Here is a 27716-nt window from a genome sequence, read left to right on the forward strand (position 1 = left end):
ACTCCAGCAGTTCCGGTTTTACTCACATAAAATCAGCATAATTGTACAGTTACATCCATCTCTGTCTCTCGCGCCTCCAATGATCACGAGCCGGAGCTGGCGGAGAGGCTGTTGCTATAGTGACAGCGGCACGCAGGGCAGATACAGGCGGTGATGTTTCGTCAAGTCAGCGAGAGTTAGATAGTCTAACACCGGAAAACAGATAGTTCTTTTTTTTCAAAATAAAAGCGTAGGTTTGTCAGCAACAAATACATTGCATAAATACATAAATGAATGGATGCACATTTTACCAAATATGATTAGCACAGTTGTTATAGCTCCATCTACGTGTGTGTGTGTGTGTGTGTGTAGCATAGATATATATACATAAAACTAATACTGCTGAAACGCGTAGAGCAATTTGAATTATACAGCTACAATTAATCAATGCATCCATTAGTCTATTAGAAATTAGAGTTAAAAGTCTTTGATAATCGACTGATTATTTCAGTCATTTTATAAGCAAAAGTCTCAAACTTTTGCTGGTTTGAGCTTCGTTAATGTGAGAATGTGCTGCTTTCCTTTATCATCTCTGATAGAAAATAAGGAGCAGTACTGGGAAGGTTACTTTTGAAAAGTTATAGGTTACACTTAACCTGTTACCCTGTAAACAATGTGATAAGTAATGCAGCATAAAATGTTTTAAACTGGGCAATAAAGCTAAAAAAAATGTCTGGAAATAGGCTATGCCAAAAGATGAATAACAACAGAGGAAATGTTAAACTTTTTGAAAATAATAGGCTATATCCGGATGTAACCCTTTTGTTATCACTAACATTTGTTTTATCAAACCAATATCAATCGACCTAATAGGAATAACTGAGCTGAAAGGCAACAAAAAGCGTGAGCACGTGAGAAAAGAACGTTTTCTTTTTTATGTTATGTAAAATGTAATGTAAAAGGACAGAACAGTGAAGAACAGAGGCTAGTGGAAATTAAAATTTGGGGAGTCTATGTGATTTAAATGTTGTTGAAGTCATATTTGAGCGCACACACTAAAGATTCTTCTACAAAAACAATACAATCTCAATGGTCAGGTGGGTTTATGTGCTGTCGCTGTGACTCTTATTTTGAAAGAGAGAAGCGGAAGTGCTGTATATAACGCAGTGAGCAGGTTACCGCTGGCAGTGAGACAGGAGCGGGAGAGCAGAGGGGGAGCCGGAGCAGGTAAAGGTGTGCGTATGTTCGTCTGTTTATGAATGTGGGGGACACAGGAAGGGGTGACGGCGTGAAGAAGAGACGGAGAGGGGTGAAAAGAGGACAAAGGACGCGACTGAGAGCAGGAAGAGCTGGAAGGAAAGAAGGGAAAAAGAGAAGAAGGAAGGATGTCTGAGAGGATATCTTCGTGTGGGAGCCTGTATGACAGCACCAACCTGCTGCTACAGTACTGCAACAACGGTGAGCTGTTTCTCATTTCACCTCCACACTGACAGAATGTGGAGGTTTACACACTATAGCGACACTAAAATGTCCTGACAATGACATTCAGTGGGTGGAAACAGAAATAATATTCACCAGCTGACTGCTGGCGTTAAATGTTTTCTGCCTGCGCAAATTAGCCTGATTGAATGCACCAGTCTGTATAGGAGTGTCATTAAATTTACAGTTTATCATAGATATTTAATGCTAGCTTGTTTATTCTTAATTTGTGTCCACCTTTTATAGATATTTTAGGTTTATTTTCGCTACTTTGAGGCTTTTTTTGTCCCTGTTTAATGTTGTGACTGGTGTTTTGGGTTATAGTTTAGGACTGAACAGTGATATCTACCTTCTATTAAGCTGTCATGTCATGGTATGACTGAAGGTCCTGTCAGTCCACAGCTACAAAATACTGTCTAAAAGCACAATCTATATTTTTATTTTTATGTTTTTATATCTCAATGACAGTGCATATTAATAAACATTACTTTAAATCGGCTAGTTTATTATCTGCAGTCCCTGGCCAGGTGATTCCTGGCAGCCTAAAATCAAGAAACAAGAACAATAATTATGATGTAAACATATCAATTATGGTAACACACAAGACAGACATAAGCTGAAAACAGACACGGGCGGCAACAAAAGCAGAATCAATTACAGTTCAACGGGGCACAAACAAACAACACAGAGCATCTTAAATTACATCATTGCTGTGCAAAAACAGACACAAGCAAAGGCAGATAGGAGCAACAGGACAGCAGTTGAGCTAAGTGAAGCAGCATGGTAATTTAGTAGCACACAAGTTGGGTTTGACAGACATTTGCCAAATGATAACACGCATCCAGACTGCTGTCAGATATGGTGGCCTGTAAGCCTTTCCCTTACCTGTCTAGAGACCTGTAAGTGGTGAGTTCCCTGACTGGTTCCCTCCAACACTAAAGGGATGGTTCTAACATTTGGTCCATTTTCTGGATTTGAATATGATCTGTGATGGTCATATGGCAGGTGTCATACTGTAGCTGCTCTTCTCCCTTGTGCAGCCTTCTGTCACTGTAGCCGTCACATCCTGCTTTACAAATATAATGCAAATAACCTGCTGCTGCTGCTGCTGCTTCTGGGACAGATCATATCTGTGGTGACAAAGGCCAAATATTAAAATGTGTCTTCTGTCAGCTGAACAGGATGGTGATGATTAATCCAACTGTTGCAAACAAAGTAAATGCCATTTTTCCTCTCCGTGTTATTACAGTCAGGGTAGATTTGTTTTGGGAGGAAAACAAATCATGAAGTGTTGAGTTAAATGCATGATGTTGTGATCTGAGAGAGACCTGTCTGTGGTTTGACACAGTCCCTGCAAAACTTCACAGACAGCCATATTGAGCGACAGGTGCAGAGACAGCGAGGGGTCATGGGAGTCTGGTCAGAGCTGTGGTGTTAGCCAAGATGTAACATGTGCCATTCAAACCATTTGGTGAGCGTTGTGGTCCAAAGCCTCCTGCAGCTCCCCAGGTCAGGACTGAAGTTAAACTGTAAGACAAATGTACAGGTGATGGAATAGAACAAAGTAAAATCATAAAGTGAATAATGTCAGCTGTAGGTTACCACGTGATCCTGTCGACTGACAGCTGGTCCTGCAGCGAGGGATCAGCTGCTAAACCCGGGTGTGTCCAGAGTAGGATGCTGTTTTGTCTGCCCCTCTCAAGGATTTTTTTAAACAGTGCGGCAGTTTATTAAGTTAAATTTAATAATTCAGTAACACTTAATTCTCAGAAACAAAGATGTTTTATCTTATTTCTGCGAGGGTTGACTGATGATTTAGAGTTTCTCTTTTTGGGTCAAAGGGACAGTATATAAGATTTAGGGGGGTTTAGTGTCATCTAGTGGTAAGGATTGCAGACTGCAACCAGCTGAAACTTCTCCTGGTCAGAAGTCCTTCAGTGTTCATTGTTCGGGAAGTTTTTACTAGGAGCCGAATTATCCGCAGAGGTCTCTTCCTCTCCAAAAGTCCTCTCCAGACTTGCTGATTTAAACCGGCAAAAACACTGAATAACACAGTTTTGCATTACAAATCAGTGTGTCTCTGATGCTGTTTGGCATGTCGGAGACGGGCCGTCAGCCCAGCACCTTCCAATGTGTGCCCACCTTTTTTCTCTGCTAATGTCAGATCTAGATGTTGAGGAGGTTTTTACTGGGAGCCAAATTATCCACAGCAGTCGCTTCCTCTCCAAAACACACCGCCTGGCAATTTTATTTTAATTTTAACCAGCAAAACACTGAATTAAGCCGTTTCACTTTAAGGTATACTATGCAGGATTGTTGGTCACTGTTTGTGAACACACTCACCAGCGAAAGTGAAACTAAAAGAACCTCAAGAACATAATAGAATACAGGCAGAGGGCAGAGTCTCTGTCGATAAATACACTGCCATACTCTTCTAGTGGGTTGTAAGTGATGACAGAGAGGGATTGCTACTGTAAAAAACTGGTCAGTGTTTTTATGCTCTTGTCGTAGAGGAGCTTCTAACCATGCTGGCTGAGGCAAAAACACAAATGGCCCTATCTAGAGCCAGTGCTTGGTTTGTCCGTTCTGAGATACTGTAGAAACATGCATGGTGGACTCTGTGGACAAAGACCTGTTCCCATGTAAATATAAACTCCTCATTCTCAGGTAATGAAAACACTATTCTTATTTCAGGTGATTGTACACTAAAGAAAACATTTCTGCCAATATATCCCCCTAATCCCACAAATTGGACCTTTAAGTTAAGGTCAGTGGTCAGAGATTACACGTCACATGGAAGCCCCTCACAAGTAAAACATGCCTGTATGTGTTTGCTGACATTTGCAGATATTGTTTTGAGGCCCAAAAGGAAAGAAAAAAATGCTCTTTCCATTCAGAGGTCAGAGGTCAGACTCTATGGTGTTGGAAGAGATTCAATATTTTAGCACAGACTGTTCAGCCAGAACTCTCCCCACTCGACAGGACCACCTCCCTTCCTGTTACTATATGCTGTTAAGGCTGAAGAGTCTGCAGGTTTCCCATCCTACCAGTGTTTTCAAGCTTGATTTCATGCCGTAATAAACCACTGTATTACAGCATGACGCGATAATGATATTTTTAGGCATTTCGTGTCGTGACTTACTGGAAAAACTGAGAGTTGCCCCTTGTGCTTAAAGCTCTGAAAGACAGTGGAGGTAATTTGTCCACCTAAAACAAGGGCAGCCTAACAGCAGTTAACCAACAGTCTGAAGTACAGTGGAACACATTTACCATGATAGGTGCTGAAACTGCTGCTGAAAATAGGCCTGTGTGAAGTGTGAAGCAAACCTGAGAATACTGTGAAGTCAGGAAGGGACTGGTGATGTTCCACCCTGCTGTGCTGCAGCAGGTGAGATGCAGGTAGACAGATCAGAGCACACTGGAGGATAATAAGACAGTATGGCAGAGTGTATGTGTTTGGAAGGTAACGTGTTGTCGGCCATGTTGAGATGAAGTGTGAATGTGCTGTTGAACTCAGCAGTGCAACATCTGCCAAGTGAGCTCCAATAAGCCAACTTCTTTCTTTCTTTATTGTTGTGTCTGTCCGTCAGTCTTTTCTTTTCTTTCTTTTCCTCCTCTGCCATCTGTCCTCTCAGTGTAACCAGAGATTCTCTGCAGTGTGTTGATCAGATCTGCTCTCCTCAGCCACCTGGTCACATCTCGAGCAAAAACAGTTTGCGTTATCCCTTTATAGTTTTTATAGTTTTATTGCGGGGTGCGATTTAGATGTTTTATGTCCGTGTGGGGCAATATAACGAGTCCATTTAGCTTCTCTAGTGCTGACGGCCTTCATGGATTTATCAAAACGATCCTGCTGATGTAAACTCCACCTATCTGGTACTCCAGGCAGCATAAAACAAACCCTAAGGATTTGTGCAACATACTGTTTAATTATTTTTTATTCCTTCATTAACAAGTCGACTGCACTGAAAGTATACCACTGCTCAGTGAATCACATATTTATTGTCCCAACATCAGCACAGAGAACTATATGGAAAAAAAGGCTCTACAGTGTGAAACAACACACTAACATAATACCCTTTACAGTCACTTAAATGACTTGAATCTGAACTGTGCAGAGCTGCATGACAGCAGCCCCACATGGCAGTAAGGGGTAACTGTCACACAGGGCCACACATGATTAAACCACAGAAAACTGCACCCCTGTCCCATTTAATGATTCAGCTTGGTAAGAGTGGTGTATTTAAACATCCCAGTACAGTGTCCATTCAGAACATGCCTGTTTTGTAATGGGCCAACTGCTTGGCTTGTGGTATTTCTGCTTGCAGCTTTCTCGAGAACCGCTCATACAGACAACTTCACACTTGACACTGCATTCCCTTGGGTCCTGAGCAATACACCTAGACCCCAAACAGCTATAGCTTTGATATAGTGTTTAGATATGACAAATATTAAATTATGTGTCTATTCTAACCTACTGTACCCTGCAATTATACACTAAAGGCCCTCGAAGCACTTAAAAAGAATATGATACTCTATGGAATACTTCTTACCAACTGTGTGCTTCTACTTCACAGGAAAACAATGTACTACTACCTTTACCTGTCAGAGACATGTTACTGGTTACATTGCTTCGCAAAATATATATGACACATTGTTATTGATTAATCTATCCAGCAGTATATTAGAACTGAAACCTTCACCATGAAGAGATGTTCAGTAAATGTCAGTACATTGTGCTGGTAATTCCTCTCTTTCACTCTTTAGTTAACATAAAATATTTGAATGTGGTATTGATAGATTTACTATAAATAGTTAAAGGAACAGTGCGTAAGATTTGGAGGGATTTAGTGGCATCTAGTGGTGAGGATTGCAGATTGCAACCATCTGAAACTATTCGGAATTAGAATTCCTTCAGTGTTCACTGTTCAGGAGGTTTTTACCAGGAGCCAAATTATAAGCAGAGGTCTCTTCCTCTCCGATTCAAACGGACCAGGTGATTAAAACTGGTAAAAACACAGAATTAAGCACTTTCATTTTTAAAAGATTAGTGTTTTTCCAATGCAATTCGTCACAAAGGGGCTTCTAACTAGTGGCTGGCGTGAATACGTATACGTATTCTATTTATAATCTCACACACTGGACCTTTATTGGTTTTACTTCCTGAGTATTTCTTATAAAGGGTGAAAAGTAAAGCAAGATGGCGACCCCTAGATCACTTAATCTATTTCTATTTACACAACGGGCGTTGGTTAAGATATGTTCGATTCAGTCTGTATCACTGCTGTTGTGAAGTGGAGCATCGATCTAATTAGCTTTTGTATTTTCCAGGTGGTGAAGTTATTTGTTTTATAAGTTAGTACGGCAAAGAATATCACACCTAAGACACATGCTTCCCTCTCCGCAGAGCCCTGAAGCCCCGCCCCCACTGCTGCACAGAACCACAGAGCCCGTATGCTTGTTTATTCAAAGTTTATTAATATTGAGCAGGTTTTGTGTCCAGATTGCACCAAATTTGACACTGCACACCCTTCCCTTCCCAACAATAAACCTGCCAAGTGTGAAGTAGATCGGTTGAACGGTTTTCAAGATATGCAAAGACACACAGACACACAGACACACAGACAGACAGAGATTCCTTGTTTTATAGTTAGGTTATGCCGCTGCAATCTGTATGTATACTGAAAAAACACACATGAACACAGCACGTAACAACATCAGGAGCACATTTACAGTGAATAGATGCATTCTGGGTGCATGCCAGTATTGCAGGGTACAGTATGTTCTTTCAGCTGTAGATTGAGATGAAACGACTGAAGCAGTGTAAGCAGTGTTTCAGCAACAAGGGCTGCCAATCACAGAGCATTGTACTGCTGCACAGACCTGTGATTTGCCAACTTTGTAGGCATTTATTATAGACAGAGAAATAAAACTCATTTAGCTCATTGTGCTGTAGTGTTAGTGCGTAGTGAAAATCTTCAAAATGTCTGGTTTCAGTTTATCCAACAGGTTTTAAAGAGGATACTGAAGGATGAGTATAATCTGTAGAGCTTTTATAGAACTCCATCTATTTGAAAACATGCAGTTTCTCATCAGGTTTATTAAGGTGTCATTTTTGCTCATTCAGTGCAAGTTAAAGGATGAGGCTGGCGTCTTTTTTTCCCCTATTATCGTCATATGAAAATACTAAAACCAACAGTGTAGGGTGAGTGTCAGTATCCTGTTGGCAGAACTCAGAACAGAATCGATTGTTCCCTTCACAAGATGTGTACTTTTAAAAGTGAGGCACACTAATATAGTTAATTTAAGAAAAAAATGTTGGACTATTTTCAGCTGTAGATTAATACACATTTGGTGCACTGGTGAGTATTTGTGGAAGTAGGACAGTGTATATGGGATTGAGTCAAAATAAACTACAGTGTAAGTGTGTTCATGATAATAGAGTGGTGAAGGAATGAGTCCTAAATTCCATAAATGAGTTAGCATTTAGCACATCCAGTTCCCTCATCACAAACTCAGCGAGTTTTTGAATGGATTTTTGGTTAAACGTCTGAAATAGGTCTGTAGTTCAGAGACTCATGAAAATCAAACCAACATGAAAACGTCAGTAAATACCCAACTCATGAATTTTGATGTCTTTATGTGTCTTAAAAAAGTTGATGCTAATAAGAAGCTAAATGAAATCAGCTTTACAGCCTTGTAGTGGTGGCAATGTTAAGTCATGCCAGCATGGTGTAGTTCGTTTATAGCCTAACGTTAGCCTTTTACTTCTGGCGATTGCATTTACACTTCAAAAATCATAACGTGTTCATTTGTGAAGATTATCTTGCTGAACAAAACATGTAAGTATCATAAACTTTTGTTCACCACAGAGTTTATTTTCTGCAATAGTCCAAAATCCAATGAAAAATTCCCATTGGCTTTTTAACGAGGGAATGAGATTTCAACTTTGGCCTACAATAAAAAAAAAAAACATAATCCCTGCAGCTCACTATGAAGGAATATGTCACCCAGTGCAATAGTGTGGCTCACTGATGTGTTTTTCAATAGGTTTTGGGACAACAATGGAGCTCTATGGCACAGAGGAATAACTAACCCTCAGGCTTTGGCAGCTCAGACAACACTTCTTGGTTTCTGGATGTTCCATGGGATTTGTTGACGAAAGGAAAATGTAGAATATCACCAGACTTGCCTTTGAATTAAAACACAAAAAACAGCATTAATGGTGTTACTAGGTCTTCACAATTTCACATGAGAGCCTGTAGAGATCACGTATTTTGTGCCATGATGGTCAATCATTTTTGTACGTTTTGAATTCACTTTCATGGAAATGCAAAGTAAGGGCATGTGTGCTGCATCACCTTTATGTGTGTGTGTGTGTGTGTGTGTGTGTGTGTGTGTGTGTGTGTGTGTGTGTGTCACTGATCCTGGAGTCTGGCTCTGCAGCATCTCTTCCTGGTGGTGCCTGGCTGCACAGATGCTGATGCTGGTGCAGCCTGTGTGTATGTGTGTATGTGGCCCTGAGCCAGGCTCCACCCCTTCTGCCTGTGTCCTCACTGCCTATAGCTAACCAGACAGGAGGAGGAGGAGGAGGAGGAGGAGGAGGAGGAGGAGGAGGAGGGATGGATGGAAGTGAAGGAGGAGAAGAAGGGGAAGAGGGAGGAGGAGAAAAGGGGGGAGGGGATTATAGGAGGAAGAGGGAGTTGTCCAGGAAGAGAGGGTGAGAGTGAGGAAGTGGAGGCGGTGGAGGGAGTGGTTTAGCAGGAGAGGATGGGAGATGAGAGTTTGTGAATGTGTGTCGGTGTGTGTGTAAAAGAGAGAAAGAGTGATCAAGCACTGATCCCAGACAGGGGAGGGGAGGAGTCCAGAAAGCCTCTAGGGGGAGAAGAGTGGAAGCAAGTGGCGAACCAGACTGACTGACTGAGTGTTTGCTGTGGACTGACACACTGGTTTGATTGACAGGACTAGTGACCAGGCACTTAGCGTGGCACAATGGCAGGTAGGCGAGACGAGCTCCACCTTCATCATCACTTCACTGCACCATGAATATTTCAGCAGCCTTCAATTTTCTTATTGCCCTGCGCCGACCTCCCATTGTCCATCTCACTGTCTCTCTCTGGCAGCATTACACACACACACACACACACACACACACACACAGAGCCCACCCCCTCTGCATATCAGCATCAATATCTGTCCATCCATCTTTCCTTTCCCTCCAACTCCCACTTTGCTTCTTCCTCTTCACCATCCACCCCTCTCCTCTGTTCATCACCCTTCCTCCTCTCTCCGGTCATTCGTCTGTTTCCTTACAGTAGTCATGTGTCTGTATCAGCCTCGTGTCAGCTGGGTTTCAAGTGGCACTTTACAGTAATGTATGTCTGTGCTGGGACAGAGAGGGAAGTTAGCCTGCAACATAAAATGTATGTGTGTGTGTGTGTGTCGCCTGCTGAATATCAAATAGATGTGGCCTCTGGTTTATAAGGAGAGTAATGGAATACCGCTGAGGTGTAACCGTTGTTATGGGGTGTGTGTGTGCGTGCGTGCGTGTGTGTGTGTGTGCGTGTGTGTGTGATAATTCAAGGGCAAATTGAAAAGTAGCAGGCTCTGCAGTGTTTTTAAACAGGTGTCTTGTCAGGAGAGGAGATGAAGGTGAACTCTGCTGATCTCCCCATCTTTGTTTACTCTCTCTCTCTCTCTCTCTCTCTCTCTCTCTCTCTCTCTCTCTCTCTCTCTCTCTCTCTCTCTCTCTCTCTCTCTCTCTCTCTCTGTCTCCATTGTTGCTGTGCATCTGTCTCCTCCCTCACTCTTCCTCTTTGGTATGTAACATATTACATGTCTGGTTAAATGTAAAGAGTGATGTTACAACTCAAACTAAATGTGCTAAATGTTCACATACTAACATTTTTACAGTTTTATTTTTTGTTATGTTTTATGTATCGTATGTTTCAGGCAGAAAGGTAATTTCCTCTCATAAAACATCAAACAGTAAATGGACATTTTAAACATTCAACTGAGCGTATGTTAAACATTTCATGTAAAATGTATTTGAATCCAAATGAGAAAATTCAGCATTTCAGGACGCAAGAGTTGTTAACATGAAGACTAACTTCCTAATTGTAGGGATGTTAAAGAGATTGGCTAGCAGGCTGTTGCTCAAACTACATGCTGTACTTTCGCATTATTGCATTGCCTGCCATGTACCCAACTATAATAGTGTTAATACATTAGCATACGATTAGGACTTAATTTAAAGTACAGCTGAGGCTTAATTCTGCGATGCCACCCTTCAGACAAACTTTACCTTTTTGTTCCCCGCTAGTGGTTAATGGGAAATTTCGGCTTATCTCAACCCGTCTCCTATCGTCCTAAATTTGTTTCAAGTGACTAGTGACATAGAAATAATAGTTAGCATGTTAGCCGTTAGCCTAGATACAGCCAGGGCACATAGTAGCGTCAGACATGTTAAAACGTAAGTGAACGGGCAACATTCAAGTGCAAAGTTAGTCCACTAAACAAGCTTTTTTTCCACAAAGACCGCCTCATATCGTTAAGATAAATGTCAGAGAACATATAGAAAACGACATGTAAACGTGTTGTCTTACCTTACCGGTGTGCTGCCATGTTTGTTTACCATTTAGCTCTGCTTTCCAAAGCGCGGCACAGTTATTTTAGGCTATGTCCAAAATTTTAGAGACTGTCTTTGGTTAGTAAAACTGTCTCCTACAGGTTCTTTTATTTGAGCATCTCCTCTTCATTCTTTCCCTCTCTCTGCTCTGTTCTGTACCTAATGGCAGTTTACATAAACACAATCATTGCTGCATTTAGTTCAAGATGAATCATTCCTCTCTCTTTCTGTCTCCTCCCACCAACAATCTGTCCTCTCTTTCTTCAGTCTCTCTCATTCAGTTTGCTTTTATTATCTGTATTATTTGTATTTGTGAGTTGGATTGCTCTTGAATAACTATGGCTGACCTAAATTGGATGTCTGTATCAGCTGTGTGATTATGGAGCAATGTTAGAGTAGCTAACATACAGTAGCAGAACAGTATGAAGACAGTTGTGTAATATCACCCCTCAGGAGGTGAGACATCACTTCATTTGTATTGTTTTACCATACGAAATATCCATAGAAATAATACTTTAATGGTTTAGCTTTCCATAATTCATTCATATTGGATGAGGTTTAATTTTCAAGTGGGTCATTGACCCTGAAACGTCATTTAATGAAGATGAATGAAAGGCTCTTAGAAGCTAGCAGCTATTTAAAAAAAGAGAGACCCACCATTCCAATTGAAATGGAAACTCTCAGGGTTGGGTATAATGATCGAAATGTGTTTGGATCAATAATTGACTGCAGTTTTAACTCGTATTTTTATTAATATCATTATGCCTATACACTAGTTTTAATGTCTAAAGTCTGACACCCTCTTAAATCTAAAGACAATGTAAGTTTTAATTCTCACATAAAAGTTTTTGCAAAAGACTGGGGTTCCTTTTGAGATTATTTCTCATCCTGCTCCTGGTGGAAATATGACATCAAACTCCCTTTAGGAAATATGACATATTAACATTTGCTTACATGTCTGCAAAAACATAAAACTGTAGAAACACAAGAAAAAAAGTGTCATATACTGACAATTTTCTTGTCAGTTTGGCATCAATATAACCCTAAAGATAAACTGTATTTATGTACAAACTTTACATTTTGGATTTTGTCGCATTGCTACCAGCCACCGTTGATTTGCAGCGCTACTTAGGTGGGAGGAGACTGTGGGAATGAAAGGTGAGCCATTTAAAATAAGAAGATTTCTCATTAAAATAAGTGCTTGTTTGTGGATCAGATACATGTCCAGTTAAACACAGGGACAGCTTGGGCCACCTTATGCCAAATGATCAAGATCATGGGAGCGCTCACCAGCTGAAGTAAAACTTCCATGATTTTATTCCGACATTAGAAATTTGTCTGCGACAGTGAAATTGCTTGAGAAGTCGTTTGGTGTAAGGCCGGCATTAGTTGTATTAGTGTTGTGTGTGTCTACCTGCTCAAGGACTGCAGACAGAAATTAGCTTGTAGTCAAATCTGGTACAATGCATCTCTTCTCCTTGTGTAAGATAAATGTTTTTTGTACATGCATTAAACTAAACTAATCTGTGAAAGGCAGAAATTATTAAAACTTTTTCAACAAAACATTAATGTTATTTGGATAAACCAGTCTAATCCTACTCCATCAGATATGTGAGCAGAAAGCTGGAGATTGTTAGGAAGTGAAACGATGACGCTTGAGATAATCTGACATTATGCTGGCTCTTCTGCCATGCAAATCTCTCTTTAGCTTGACTTCTCTATGTAAATCTGAAGCTTGATTTCCCTGTGGCCCTGTCTCATTTGACTGCAGGACGTGATACAGTAACAGTAACAGTACTCTTTGTCTCCCCCGGCTCAGTTTACAGCGCTGAACTGATGCATGCTGGGAGTGTTGTATTGACTTGCGCTGAAGCAGTGTGTCCTGTACAATCCCTTTTTAAGTGCATACACTTTTACTGCAAGTTTAAAGTCGCTATTTTAAACTGTTCCAACAGCTCTGATCTCTGAATGGTGTACACATGATGAGTGTGACCTCTGCATTTAAAAGAATCAGGTCATGGTAGATGTTTACTTTAAGAGTCTGCTGGTTATTGTTGTTTTCATTTGAACTTATTTTATTGTGTTATGTAGATGTGTTTTAGTCTTGTCACTTTCAATGATAGAAGGAGTCTGTCTACTTTCTCTTTGATATTATTGTGATATTTTTTTCATTTCATTGTGACTATTTTGTTTAATTTTACTGTATAGAGCTAATTAGACAATCACTGAAGTCTCTGCTGAAACAGGTATTTGAGGGCTGATCCTGATATGTTGTGTACTTATATTTTATGACAAGATTCAGTCCTTTTTTCTTAAATGAAAGTCAGTATTCAGTGTGTACTTCCTGTGTGGATAGAAAAGCCACTGAAACAGTTCATTGGGGATTAACACTTTCTTTTTTAAGTCTTTTTGTGTATCACCACATCTTTGCAACAGATACCTTGATGACCGGGCTTTTGAATAAAGAACAAATTAGTAAGAATATAAGCATATTCAGATCTACAGTAAATGTTAACAGATCATTGGAAACTGTAAGCACATATTTGCAAGGTTCAAACAGAATGCAATTTCTTTCTCAGTTGGTGTAATATTCAAAAAGTGTGTCTCTTTTTTGGAATGAAAATCTGCATTTGTGATCTTGAGGACGTGCTTGACTTCATGACAGAGAGGGGACAGAGTTTAGAATTTAGGATGCATAAAGAGTGGAGACGTTCTGTCCGACCAGAAACTTGTTTTTATCAGGTTGTAATCTGTTAATGTGGGGCACAGATTAATAATCTGCACTGGGTAGTTTGCCTTCGATAATCTAGCCAGCCTCTGGTGATGTAATCATGGTGGGTGTGAGGATGGTGGACGATTAAGCTGGAAAGGGTTCAAGATGAGAGGAATAAAGGCAGATGATGGAAGGATGTGAGGGGGCTGGAAGCAACAGTTGCTCTTATATATATTTAGTATGTTTGCTCTCAAAATTAATTTGGGAAACAAAAACAAATCCTCTGCATGTCAGAGTGATGAGATCTCTTGCTGAGTATAGATTTTAACAGGAGTCTGCAACAACGTCAGCGTCTGTGAGGCTGCACTTCAGCACAGTGTGACAGAGCTTGATGCAATCATGTTCACAATGACAATGCTTACATGAAGATGTTAGCAGGTTTAATATCTACTGTGTTTACTCTCTTAGTTTTGCACACAATGTACTGCTTAGGCTGATGGAAATGTAATTAGTTTTGCAGGTATTTGGTCATAAACCAACGTATTAGAAGCATTGTAGCCACCAACTCTAACAAAAATAAATTAGTATTTGTTAAACTGAAGGAAAATCACTTTCAGAAAGAACCAGCATTGGCGATTAGCCACCAAGAGTAGCCACTGGGACTAACCACAGACAGTCTGTGGACTAACTAGCTTACTGCTAACTTCCGCTATCTCACTGGAAGTTGCGCATATAATCATTTCTACATTAGTGCCCTCAGGAATAAGGTGGATACCCTATGACATGACAAATGACTTGTTAGCCCTCTGGCTTTTGGATTTGGGAGAGAGTTGTTCATGTTCACAAACACTGATTGAACTTTCCAAGGCCATGGACATAACATACTGGAATTCTTCATTTTGGTGATGTTTCCCTTTAAATCTGTTCATGTCGGCTGTTACAGTGCTGCTAATACTTTGGTTTATGACCAAATATCTGCAAAACTAATAACATTCCCATCAACCTCAGCAACAGAAGCAGCTTTTAAGGGGGCTTGCTCCGTTATTGGCTGCAAACCAGACACCTTTGAGGCTGTGGTGGAGAGGAGGACACTAAACAAATTGCTATCTATAATAGATAAATCTGACTACCGTCTCCACCAACTACTGGACAGACAGCAGAGCTCTTCTTCTAACGGACTGGTTCAGCTTCGCTGTCACAAGGACCAATACAGGCAATCTTTTCCTAACCAAAGCAACAACTATGTACAACACATCACCTCTGTCTAACAGAAGTGTCAGCTTTATAGTTTTCTGTCTCAAACTCCACTATGTTTTGCTCTTCAGTAACCTTGCACATGTAAAATTTGCACATCTCAGTCTCCTACTCAACAAATTTGCATATTAATTTCATGTTTATACCGATAGTATGTTATACCATGGATACATTTTATAGTTTAGTATTTGTATTTTAGTATATTTATAGTGTGTTATAGTATATTCTTTAATTGTATATTCCACAGATATATATTTTATACTGACAAAGTATGCTTAAGTTTTTTTTATTGATATATATTTCTCTTTTCTGATGTGATATGTGTATTGCTGTGGGGTTTTTTTTTACTGTCTATCTATCTGTCTGTCTATCTATCTATTCATCCATCCATCCATCCATCCGTTTGTCTGTTAGACTAATGGAAATTTTGACTCTGTAAATTTTGACATTTACAGGTATCCTGCGGATTTCCCATCTAATTATTCATGTTTGCAATCAATGTTGCTCCCAAAACACAGTGCTTGTATCCTGGAGGCCAAACAAACACACTGAATAAATTTCTTACCTCGTAAAACGTTTACAAAAACAAATATTTGTGAATATTTTGAAACCTGCATTGTTTACATCAGTGTCAACATGAGTCCTCTTCATTTTCCTCACGTTTACATTACTGGTACATTTCTCCAAAGCACAACAGGTGGCTGAAAACTCTAGAGAGCACCTTTAGGATCTCAATGTACAACGATGTAATGAAGGGGGCAAAGCTTTGTTTCTCTGTCTGCAACTCTGTCTCCATCCCCCTCTCTTCTTTTCCCTTTCCTCCATGCTGTCCATACAGAACAACTACACAACCTGGTATCTGGTGTTGTTTTCCTTCTCTTACTTTCTGACTCACACTCACACATGGAGTCTAAATTATTAAAACCAGTCAAGTTTCCTGTGTGCTCATAAGCCCCTAAGAAACTCTAAACCACTGATTCACAAAGCAGCAGCAGCAGCAGATATCCATAACACTCACCTAAAGCAGCTGCTTGTGTTTATATCCAAATTAATGAGCCCAAATGTTCAAATAGCCAGAAAATGACTGCCCAGCATGTGACCTGCTGAATGTTGCCCCTTGTAAACTGTATTGTGAGCTTTAAGTCTTAGTGACTTGAATCTAAACTAAAAACCCTCTTTCCTCCTGTCCAGATGACACGGTGTCAGCCAGCAGTAACATGGACATGGAGGACCGGGTTTCCCACCTGGAACAGAAGCTGCAGCTGCAGGAGGATGAGATCCAGCTGTTGAAGGCAGCTCTGGCTGACGCTCTGCGCCGACTGGGCTACTGTGAGGAGCAGAGCCTGGGGATGCAACCTGGAGGCGTCCATGCTGCTGGGAGGAGACCACTGGCCACCACAGCTTCAGCACCGCCTACCAAGGGTAAGAAAGGTAACTGGTGAAAAGAGAGCCGCCCGTTCCTAGCTCGTCATCAGTCATCATGCATCATGCAGAAAGCCAAATACACGACACACGTCAATAATACTGTAGACATATTCCTGCTGTTTTTATGTTCATAATCTTAGATAAATGTGTGTCTACCACTGTGATGGACAGTAAAATTTGAGCAGCCATTCAGTAAGTCCCATGAGTCTCTGCTGCAGCTGCTGTCCTTTCATCACTACACCATACAGGATTATACTGTCATTGTATTCCCCAGTGTCGCCAGTAGAAATGACACACCACTCCTGAAAAACCCATAACCTGAATGAATACAATGGAAGTTATAGATGGCCTTTGAATGTGCTGCATGTTGCAGAAGTGACACCTGAGACCAGTTCACAACACCACTAAATCTTTTGTGAATTGTTCTCAGTGACATGGATTTAAAAACACAGCAAATTAAAGTTTTACTGCGCACACTGTCACACGGTGACGCTGGCAGGATTCTGTTTCACAGTACACACAAGAACCATCTGGTGCCCACCCGGCACCTGCCTGTTTGTAGCCGGGATCCAGTGCTCACTCATACACAGTCTACTAAGTGAGCGTGAGCAAGCACTAACATTACCACTAAACCACCACTATAAACTCTGATAAGCCTACTGCATTAATTTCAAATAGCAGCCATTAGGCCTGGTTTACAGAATCATCATTGCAGCACCCCTACAGTAGCACATATTTGTAGAAGAGTCATGCAGAAAGCCAAATACACGACACACAAACAGCCACACAGAAACACAAATTCACACATTCTCACACAATCTTCATACTTTTACACATGATCAAAAATATTGTAGTCATAATCTGACATGACTTTCAACAAAACAAATATATCTTAATTTATTTAGATAATATAAATAATACATAACCTTAATACCAAAAAAGTTTGGATGCTGTGTAAAATGTAAATAAGGATTTGCAAAAGAACTTGTCTGGATGGCAACATGCGTTGCTCTAAAACCTGAATGTACCTTTCAGCATTCACAGTGCCTTCACAGATGAACAAGTTACCCATCATGCCATGGGCACTAACACACCTCCATACCATCACAGGTCCTGGCTTTTGAACTTTGCACTGTAACAATCTGGTCCTTTTCCCATTTCACCCAGAGGACACGACATCCATGATTTCCAAAAACAGTTTTAAATGTGGACTCGTCAGACCGCAGCACATTTTTCCACCCTGTGTCAGTCCATCTCAGATGAGATTGCATGTGTAGATGCAGGAATGAACTGTGTTTACCAACAATGGTTTTCAAAGTATTCCTGAGCCCATGTAATAATATCCTTTATACTGTACAATCAAGTGTGTTTTTCATACATTGCCCTGTGAGGGGTCAAAAGTCACAGCCATCCAACGTTGATTTTCAGCCTTGTCTCTTACATTCAGAGATTTCTCTTGATTCTCTGAATCTTTTGATGATATTATAGATTGTTGATGGTGAAATCCCTAAATTCTTTGTAACTGTGCGTTGAGAATAGTTATCCTCACACTGTTGGACTGTTTGCCCACAGTTTTTCAAAAAGTGTCCATCCTTGCTTGTGAACACCTGAGCCTTTTGAAGATGCCCCTTTCATACCTAGTAAAGATACTATCAGTTGTTACCAGTTAACCTGTTTACCTGTGGTATGTTCCCAGTCTTTTGTTGCCCCTGTCCCAACTTTTTTGGAACATGTTGCAGGCATCAAATTCAGAGTTAGTGTAGATTTTACAAGAAACAATACAGTTTATCAGTTTAAACATTAAATATCTTGTCTTTGGACTCTATTTATTTGAATATAGGTCAAAAAGGATTTACAAATCATTGCATTCTGTTTTTATTTACATTTGTCACAATGTCCCAACTTTTTTGGAATTGGGGTTGTAATGTTTCTATATAGCCACTGACCGACGAAAGGGTGAACTCGTTTCAAATGCGTTTTCTGGGCTAAAAATAAACCGACGTCCAGTGCACTGTAAAACTTTCGATTCAGGAATCCATTTATTCAAAGTTCTCACTGTAATGTATGACTACAAGTTGACGAGAGAGACGAGTAAAGTTCTTGCCTTAACCAGTTTGTTAAACCACTCAAAACAGTGTCGAAAAATTAAGAGATGTAGCGCAGTGTCTCACAGAGAACAGTGCTCTCACTCAGCAGCCCTGGTAACAACAGCAACAGCATAGGTTATATCACCTGTGGGCCAAACCTGCCTCCCTCCCTCTGCTCCACCAACCACCAGCACAATCATGCATGTACCCTGCATTCCCATGATTGGCGGGGAGATGGGAGACGATAGACTAGCTTCGCTAATCCAGAACTCCCAACTGTACGAAATCATAAACAAATAAACAAAAAAAGTCCTCTTTAGCTGAAGCTAATAACAATTTGTCACCTTTCAGTGCGTCAGCTCCTGCAAGCTCTTCCCTCCAGACCTCTGAGTAATGGCTACATTCAACAGAAACGCCTCCTCTCATCCCCTTCCTCTCCTAAGAAGGAGGTGCTACAGTCCATTAAGAGGTATACAAAACACCACAGACAAAGATACGCTGCCACAAATATCAACCAGGTTTTTGTGTGTGTGTTGTTCAGCCTTCCACATTCCTTCACACTTTATCTTTTATAACTTCATTTTGTGTTGTGTTTTTTTTAATATAGTATATACTGATGTTTCTTGCTTATACCATCTCCTTTGTTGCTGTAATGATGCAAATGTCCCTGCTGTGGGACTAATTGAGGATTATCTAATCTTTAAGCAGCAACTAAAATCCGTTCGAGGCCAATCAGGGATCTGCACTAATGTAAACAGCCAATCAGGGACTGCTTTGTAGTTGATGTTGTAAAATGCAGGCCACAGCTTGCAGAACAGTATTGTTTTGGCAACTCCCGAAGCAACAAGCGCTTACTCTCTATATTAGTAGAGTGAACACAGCAATAAGTAAAGTTAATGCAGAAATGGAGTCAATAACAACAAGAACAAGAGGGTGCACTCATGGAGTTTCTCGAAAGAAAAGACTTTTAGTCATTCCTCCTAGTGGATTTGGTAAAAGCACGATTTATCATCTGTTTCCATTAGTGATGAAGAAGATGTTCCCTGCTGTTTTGTTAAGCTCATTAACATAGGAAATCGTCTGTCAAGGCGTGTACTCCTGCCCACTCAAAGTGTTTGGGGTGGCACTGAGTCCAGACTGATACAGAGAAAACAACAAAACAAACAAACAAAATGTTGAGCTCATCTCATCAGGATGGACTCACCACACTAGGAAAACAGAGGTGAAGAACAATAAAGATAGTGTCAAATGTCAAAATATACTAATGTCTCCTAAACAACACCTGTTTCCTCTCCTTCAGGAAGAGTATGTCCACAGAACGTCTCACCCTGGTGAGGAGAGAGATGGGAGCGGAAAGTCGGAGTCGAACCACCTCTTCCAGCAGCTCCTCCGGAGGCAAAAGGTAACAGCCTTGTCCAGTGTGATGGTGTATCTTGTATAGATTATACACTGTGTCTCTTAATTCATTGGCACTTAATATCAGGGACGTTTCTACTCTGTGATACTTTAATAAAACAAACCATCAGTCACATTTTACACAAAGGCAGATGAAGCAGAGAAAACATAATACTGTGGTCGATGTTGCCGGGAAAAACAAACCTCTGTTGTTTCCTGTTTTGCCTCTAACAAGCTCAGAGAACATGTCTGTGTATCGTGGGTCAGCAGGGCTGTGGAGGAGTTCAGTGGGTCACTTCTAGTAATGAGCTGTCTGAGCTCCATACTCTCTTCTGTTATTCAGTCAGTCAGTCGGTCTGGACACATAGAGTGCCTGTCTTACTGAACTTAAAGTTATTTTACATTTTAGATATTTATATATCCAGATTTTAGGTATCAGAGTATTGTTCCATCCCCTATGACCATAATAAGCAGGTATAGGAAATGGATGGATGAATTATTAAAGACACATGTACTCAGAAACAGCATTTACAATAGAATTGTTCTCTGGGGTCAGTCTATAGATTATTTGATAGGGAACCACACAATAAAGGTCAGATTTAAAATCTACTGCAACAACCAGGACAAAACAAGACAGGTAACTTCTCAAGATCAAGGTTTAAGACCATCAGATGATTGTTGTTTCGGAATCTGCACAAATGCAAAGTATTTACTGTCTCTTGATTTTAAATAGTAGCTAAATCTACAAAATGAACACCTGACAGAAATAGTAAGATTAAATTTTTGGGGGTATTACAACAGTAGGGGCAGTATCTTAAACCCTTCGTAGATCAAATTCATTTACACACAGGTTATGCTCAGAGCCAGGGTAACCTTATCCCACCAGTTGTTTTTAACCTCTGGAAACTCTGTCAAATATGTATGACAGGATTCAATTACAAATCCAAGTGGGCTGGATTTTATAACCAGGAAATGTAGATGGGCCGTACATTTTCAACAGCCTATAAAAAAATAGTAATGTTTACTGTTCGACTGTTGAACTAAAAAGTATTTTTTGTCACATATTTGACCGCGGCACATCACAAAGTGCAGAAACGGAATAAAAAGGGGCTATTAATGCACAGAACCATAACATGTGGCAGTAACAGTAACCAATAATCTCTCTCCCCTCTCTTTCTCTTTTCCACACACACCTCACCTCACAATGTTGTCCACTGAGGTCAAGAAAAAGTGTTTAGGCAAAGACAGGAATATTGTTTGACTATCTGACTGCAGCCCAGATGTTTTGGAAAGCTACTGTGCGTGGTCGGAGTTGTGTTCCATGAGAAAACATTGTTTTATGAAAGATATGATTGGCTGTGTCACTGCCCGATACGTATGTCATGCCTGGGGTATTGCACATATGTAACTCAACAGAGATGACAAGGAAGCGAGATGGCTCACTTGTTAGCTATTTCCAGACACTATATGTAGTTTACATAGTTTGTCCATCCATCCATCCATCCATCCATCCATCCTGAGCAAAGCACTCGAGACCTATCTCCCCTAGCAACACTTGCCAGCTCCTCCTGGGGATCCCAAAGTGTTCCCAGCCCAGATGAGATCCCTCTGGGTCTGCCCAGGAGCCTCCTACCTGTTAGACATGCTTGGAAAACCTCTAACAAGAGGCACCCAAGAGACATCTAGATCAGATGTCGAAACCACCTTAACTGTCCCCTTTCGATGCGAAGGAGCTGCGGCTCTACTTCGAGCTCCCCCCTGATGTCTGAGCTCCTCATCCATTTTCTAAAGCTGAGCCCAGCAACCTTACAGAAGAAACTCATTTTGGCCGCTTGTATCCGAGATCTCGTTTTTGATCACGAGCTTGTGACCATAGGTGAGGGTCGTAAGTAAGGGATAATGTATAATGAGCCGGTGAATACTGGGAAAATAACTCCCGACAGGGGGTTTCATTCCCCTGAAGGGAGTTATTTTCCCAGTATTCACCGGCTCATTATACATTATCCCGCTTATTACACGGCTAATTATCAGTTAAATAAATAATGTTGTCTGCCTCTGGGAAGTGCATTAAAACCGACCGGATTCGACAACTTTTGGTGAAAGTTTTGTACTCACCCAGGCTTAGTGGACTGAACCGAGGCATAAAACTCGCGTAAAATGTCATTAAGCATGACTGCCGAGTGTGTATTCAAATCTGTCTTCTTTTGTTTTTGGCAGAGAAAGTCTGTAGGTATTCTTTTTCTTCAGCGGCATCCGTTAAAATCAGCCACTTCTGTTTTTTCCCTCGGAAGTTGTTTGACAGCTGCAGTGTTGCAGGGCAGCATCCCTAGCAACGCTGGGCTACATAGCAACTGTGTGTAATGACCGTTGCTACTAGCAGCGGTCATTACACAGTAATATCAGACCGCAGAATGCCGCTACTGACCAATCAGAATACAGCATTTAATAGAGCCGTGTAATAATGTAGATTTATTATATTATTTCATTATTCAGCTAAATACATTTGGTCTTTGTTAAACAGGAGAAGAGGATCTTATACATTTTTTTCTCTTTCCTTGATTAATTTCGGCCACTTCTTTATTAGCATTAAGGCCAAGAAATCCAGTGTGACCAACTGGCTTGTCCACCTTTTTAGAATGTGTCTTGTGCATGTCCTTGAATCAAAAGAAACAGAGAAATGGTGCTGAAAAGACAAGGGAACAACCGTCCCTCATCATCATCTGTATCTGATTGTGATGAAGCTGTTTTACATTTACAGCCCTCAGCGTGGGACCTGCTGCGGCTTTTAGAACTGCTGGTTTAGAGTTTCTGAAGTTTAAAGCACACTCAGGCTTCAATTATTCAGACTGTGTTTTAGAGAAGAGAGAGATGAATTCTGCACAGCATCATCATCAGTGTCGTCTGATGTCTGATTTGTCTCCTCATCGTCTGTGGCTGTTACACAGTTTCCACAGTCAGCGCTTCCTGTTCGCCTGAAGTAAATGTCAGATGTCACCATGAATTATGTTTCACAGTTAACTGGTTGTTAGTCTTTGTGATGCCACAGCTGTGAGTCTGATGGACAGTGAAGTATCCACGTGTCACTGCCAAGTAAACTCAACATGTGGATTACTTGTCATCATTAAAAAAAAAAAAACACGGCGGAAGTTTACTCTCTGTTATACAGAGCAATTTTTCTTGTCTTTCTTATTATTTGTCTGTCTTTCATTACACACTGTGTTGCTTCTAATTCTATTTTTCTCCTTAATTTTTCATTCTTTTCTCCATTTTATGTCTACTGCTGTTTCTCTGACATTCACACTCCCTTTTCTTTCCTTTCTGCTCCTCTTCTGTCTTTTCCTCTCCTCTCCTTTGCTTACCTTACCTCACTTCCTCTCTACTTTGCTTCGTTCTCTGCTCTCCTGCTCTCCTCCTCTCCTCTCTCTCTCTCTCTCTCTCTCTCTCTCTCTCTCTCTCTCTCTCTCTCTCTCTCTCTCTCCCTCTCCCTCCCTTATTTCTGCTGATGGATCAGATTTCCAGTAGTTCCTTGTATGATGGGGGGGTGTGGTCATTGGGCAGAGGGGGTGGGTCCGCACAGTCAAGAAACTGCATTCTGATTGGATGATGGGGCCTCCTCAGGCTGAGCTAAAAGTTTGCTCAGTGAAGGAGGAAGTTGTGTGTTGCTGTAGCTGTTGAACAGGACAGGAACCGCTTTGACTGCTCACCACTGTTGACTGTTACTGTAACGGAAACCTCTCAGCCATGAAGAGATCTTCCAGGTAAATTGTCTCTTTACAATGGATAATCAATGATTGACAGACAGAGAGAGAGAGACAGAGAGAGAGAGCAAAGAGCATTTACTGATAAAGCTTTTTTGGAAAAGAGTCTTATGCTTTGAGTCACAAATAAAGTAAATGTGTGTGAAAGAAGGTGTGTAACTTCAGTATGTGGAAAAATGCATATGCAGCCTTTAAAATTGGATGGATACATTTAAGAAAAAAAGGAGTGTGTTTTTTGTGCCACATGCAGCTGGTCTCTCATCTGTTGTTTGACTAGCTTAAATAGATACAGATTGCACAATAAAACACAGAGAGGGCTGGTTTATAAAATGCATTCAGGCTGCATGCATCTGAAGTTTTGGTTCATTTTCAGTCTACAAAAAGTCAGCAGTCAGTAGCTCTGGCTTTACGACCGCCTGAGGAAGTTGTGTTGTTTTATGAAACTCTGTTGTCACGCAAACGGTTTGATGCAGTAGGTTGCCCCGTCTGCACGGCTGTGGGTTGCTGTGGGGAGGGGCTGCAGCATAGTAACATGAACGCAACATGAAACAAGAGCCAGCTGTGTTAGTAAACCATGGATCTAAAGGCAAGAGGCACAAACATACTAAATGATGTCATGTTCATCATAGTCATATCATAGTTTAACTGTGTAAGTCAAACAAGGAAGGAAAAAGTCAGTTGTGCTATGTTATGTAAAACTCAAATTTTCATTAAGAAAGCTCTCAGAGGATGGGTTACACACTGCTCAACACCCCCCCCCCCCCCCCCCCCCCCCCCACACACACACACACACACAAAAAAAAATCACTTTCATGGAAACCATAATGAAGCGTTTTCTAAATGTGGTACGCTTCCTAATAGGTCTCGTTATGTCACAGATACTTTGAATTATGCGCCTTTTAAAGTGTCATTAGTGGCTCTTTTGTCTTCTGGCTTCAAATGATGGTGGAAACAAACAACCATGTCACATTTCTGTCTGATTATGAAACACACACACACATAGGAGATGAGTAAATATGAAGTGACAGAAGACTGCAGTCACGCTGTGCTCAGCAGTTCTGTCAGTTAAGTGACGGTTTTGTTATATCTGATTGAGTCTGATAGCAGACAGGACACAGCTCCTGCTTTTATTGATAGAAGTTCACAAGAAATGATGACATTACACACTGTACAGTATGTTCATGTGGAACAAATCATCTCATGTAGTTTTATTTGCATGTGCTGCCGTGGGTGGTGCACATCTGTATCTTGATTGCACAATAATTTTAAGATTCCTCAAAGGGATTCTAAATGAATAATGTCTTAGCTGAGCTTGTAACTAAGGTTTCCCCCTCCTTAAACACTGAAAGACAGTATCCTGCAGCATTGTGACCACAGGCAGGAGGCTGATGCAGCTGATGTTACGATTACCTATTCTGCTTCGTTTGCAGAACCACTGATAACATTGATTGGGCCTCCTGTTTAACATGCAACAAACATATTGACATCGTCTCTGATTGCAGAGAAGCATTCTGCACCACTTAAACCAGGTTTTGCCACAATGAACCGGTTAAACATCACTATGACTGTCTCTGGATTTAAATTTAAAGTTAATGCATATAGTAATGTATATAATTGTGTCCCCAACATAAGCTTTGTAAAGTAAATAAAGTTTAACAAGTGTAATAAAAAACTGAAGAGATAACCCTCCGTCAGATTGAAGCTATGCAAATTCTGATGAAGGAAAAGATGAAAAGATTAGTGTCATGTTGAAAAGATTAAGATCTTTTCCCTCTGTCAAATCAGATCTCTCTTCCTCTCACTCACTTTCTTTGTCTCTCTTAGGTATTTCGTCTGATATGTCTGATACCACAATAACTTCAAAGGGAATTAGTCTAATGTACAATGGAAAAAAACTTGAGTGTCTTTGTGTACTTTTTTTTAAAGAGTGGAGATGATCAGACATGTTTGTGTCCATTATCTAAATCACCCAGTACTTAAGTCATAATGGATGCACACTTGACCACTCCCACAATTCAGGGGGCTGCGACCCATCAGTATGACCGCAATATCCATCTTCTCTCTGTCTGCATCGCTGTGATAAAAACTGATTTACTGCAACATCCATCACTGCAGTATCTCGCAGCCTGATGAAGCACTTTATTCTTTGATGAGGAACCTCTTGTAATCGTATCATGTAAATTAAGACACACACAATTCTGCACCTCTAAGTTTTGGACAAAATTATCAGCTGAAGTCTTAATAAATATAACTGTACACACTAGGCTTAATTATATTTAATGGATTGTATTTGGCAAGTTAAACATTGCAGGCCAGGTAACGTTACTTTAAAGATTTGGTCAAAATATGACCCAGGAACAAGCGTAAGGCACTGAAATGGTTCATTTTTAAAAAAAAAATAAAAAAAAATCAGCATTTAATAATTGTCCAGGACCCTACGAAATCTGTTTTAGTTTTTCCCATAATCTGTGGTTTCCATTTTAATTTTTTAGAATTCTGTGTTTTACAATTCAAGCATCTGTCATCAGAACTTAATGTGGTGGATGAATGAAATTTATGAATATAATCCATCCAACCTCATTTCCATTTGTATTTCCACTGTATTAACACCTCATTTTGAAAAGCGGACATATGTGTATTATGGGCCACAGTCATATGTATAACAGGTCAGAAAACAGGGGTACTCCAACTTTAGCAACAGCCAGTTTGAATACAGAGATGCGAGTGACGGCTGGCTTGATCCAGAAACATTGGACGCTGCCTTTGGACGACCCGAGAAGCACAAAAGGTCAAGATTTGACCTAGCTTGGTTAACCGAGTAAAAGACTGTAAAGCTAGCAGTCACTCACGTCTCTGTGATCAAACCTGCCGACATTAACAGTAGAGACAGACACTGGGAGAACAGAACAAAGCCTCTCCAACAAATTATCTTGTGTTCCCCATTGTCAGCGGACCTGCCGGTGTGTGTGGAGGAGCTGAGCCCCACCCTCAGTGAAACACACAGGGAAAAGAGCACAGAAAGAACGTGTCCAGAATGACACCAAAATAAAGTCATGGATGGATAACTGAACGGACCCTGCAGAGCAAAGGCTTGCTGGCCCTAATTTTCAGGGCCCCCCTGTCCTTCACCTGCAAAATGTCACTTGAAGAGACACATACCGACCAGGGAGAGACTCAAAATGACCTCCAAGAAAAATAGAGCCTACAAACAGTCAAAAATATCACAAATAGATGCTGAATAGCTGCAAAGAGACACAAAGAGTCATATAACAACTCATAAAAAGGGGTAAAACAACCTTAAACTGACTCAAAATTACCACAAAGAGACACAAAACGACTACAAAGAGACGTAAAACCACAGAGAGATGCAGAGCGACTACAAAGACTTGCAAAACAACAACAACAAAAAAAAGGCTGAACAACAATAAAATCTGTGTTCCTTTTTCCTTTGCAGGAGGGGTGGTGGTGCCCTCTGCATGTCTGCGTCCAGGGGCCCACTGTCAGCCCATAAATATAGCTGTATAGTTTTTTTCTGTTCAGTTGGCTTAGACACTGTAAAAAGACATTTATAATTGTGGGGAAATTCCACAATTTGTTTTGCGTTTTACAGTTGATTCCATTTCTGTCATCAAGTTCCGCATTTCTGTCCCTGTTATCCACGCTGCAGAAATCATAGGGCCCTAATTCTTGCCTCCGATTTATTCAGAAGTTGTTTTTTTTCTGAATAATTGTGGTAAAATGTGACAGCTCTGCAGAACACCTGCTGTGTTGTCTCCATTTTAAAAACCAGAAGCAAACCCCAAGCTCAGCTGGGCTGCAGGAAGGACTCATGTTGACGTCTTCAGAGAAGCAGAGCACGTTAATTACTGTTGCTGTCTGTTGGTTGAGGGCTGCTCTAATCACCTGCAAAGCCATGTCTCTGCCCATTAGCGAGGCTAAAGCAAACGTCTGTTTGGCCTGTCCAGACCACACTGAGGGAAGTAAAACATTTGGTGTGG

At 40.7% G+C, this 27716-nt stretch overlaps 1 protein-coding gene across 4 annotated transcripts in view; it reads left to right on the plus strand.

The window, feature by feature from the left end:
• The first annotated feature begins 1132 nt into the window (after positions 1–1132).
• eml2 (EMAP like 2) overlaps positions 1133–27716 on the plus strand; it is a 48905-nt gene continuing 22321 nt past the window's right edge. Inside the window, exons 1-4 of one of the 4 annotated variants that reach the window (XM_033631519.2) lie at positions 1133–1437; positions 16245–16475; positions 18917–19034; positions 19866–19967. In XM_033631519.2, coding sequence (XP_033487410.1) covers positions 1365–1437; positions 16245–16475; positions 18917–19034; positions 19866–19967 — 524 coding nt within the window. In that variant the 5' untranslated portion in view covers positions 1133–1364. Of the gene's footprint in view, positions 1438–9439; positions 9458–16244; positions 16485–18916; positions 19035–19865; positions 19968–23589; positions 23719–27716 lie in introns of those variants that run through there. The other 3 variants (XM_033631518.2, XM_033631521.2, XM_033631522.2) reach the window with 3 other exon arrangements.

The sequence above is a fragment of the Epinephelus lanceolatus genome, chromosome 4, assembly GCF_041903045.1.
Source record: "Epinephelus lanceolatus isolate andai-2023 chromosome 4, ASM4190304v1, whole genome shotgun sequence".
NCBI lineage: Eukaryota > Metazoa > Chordata > Actinopteri > Perciformes > Serranidae > Epinephelus > Epinephelus lanceolatus.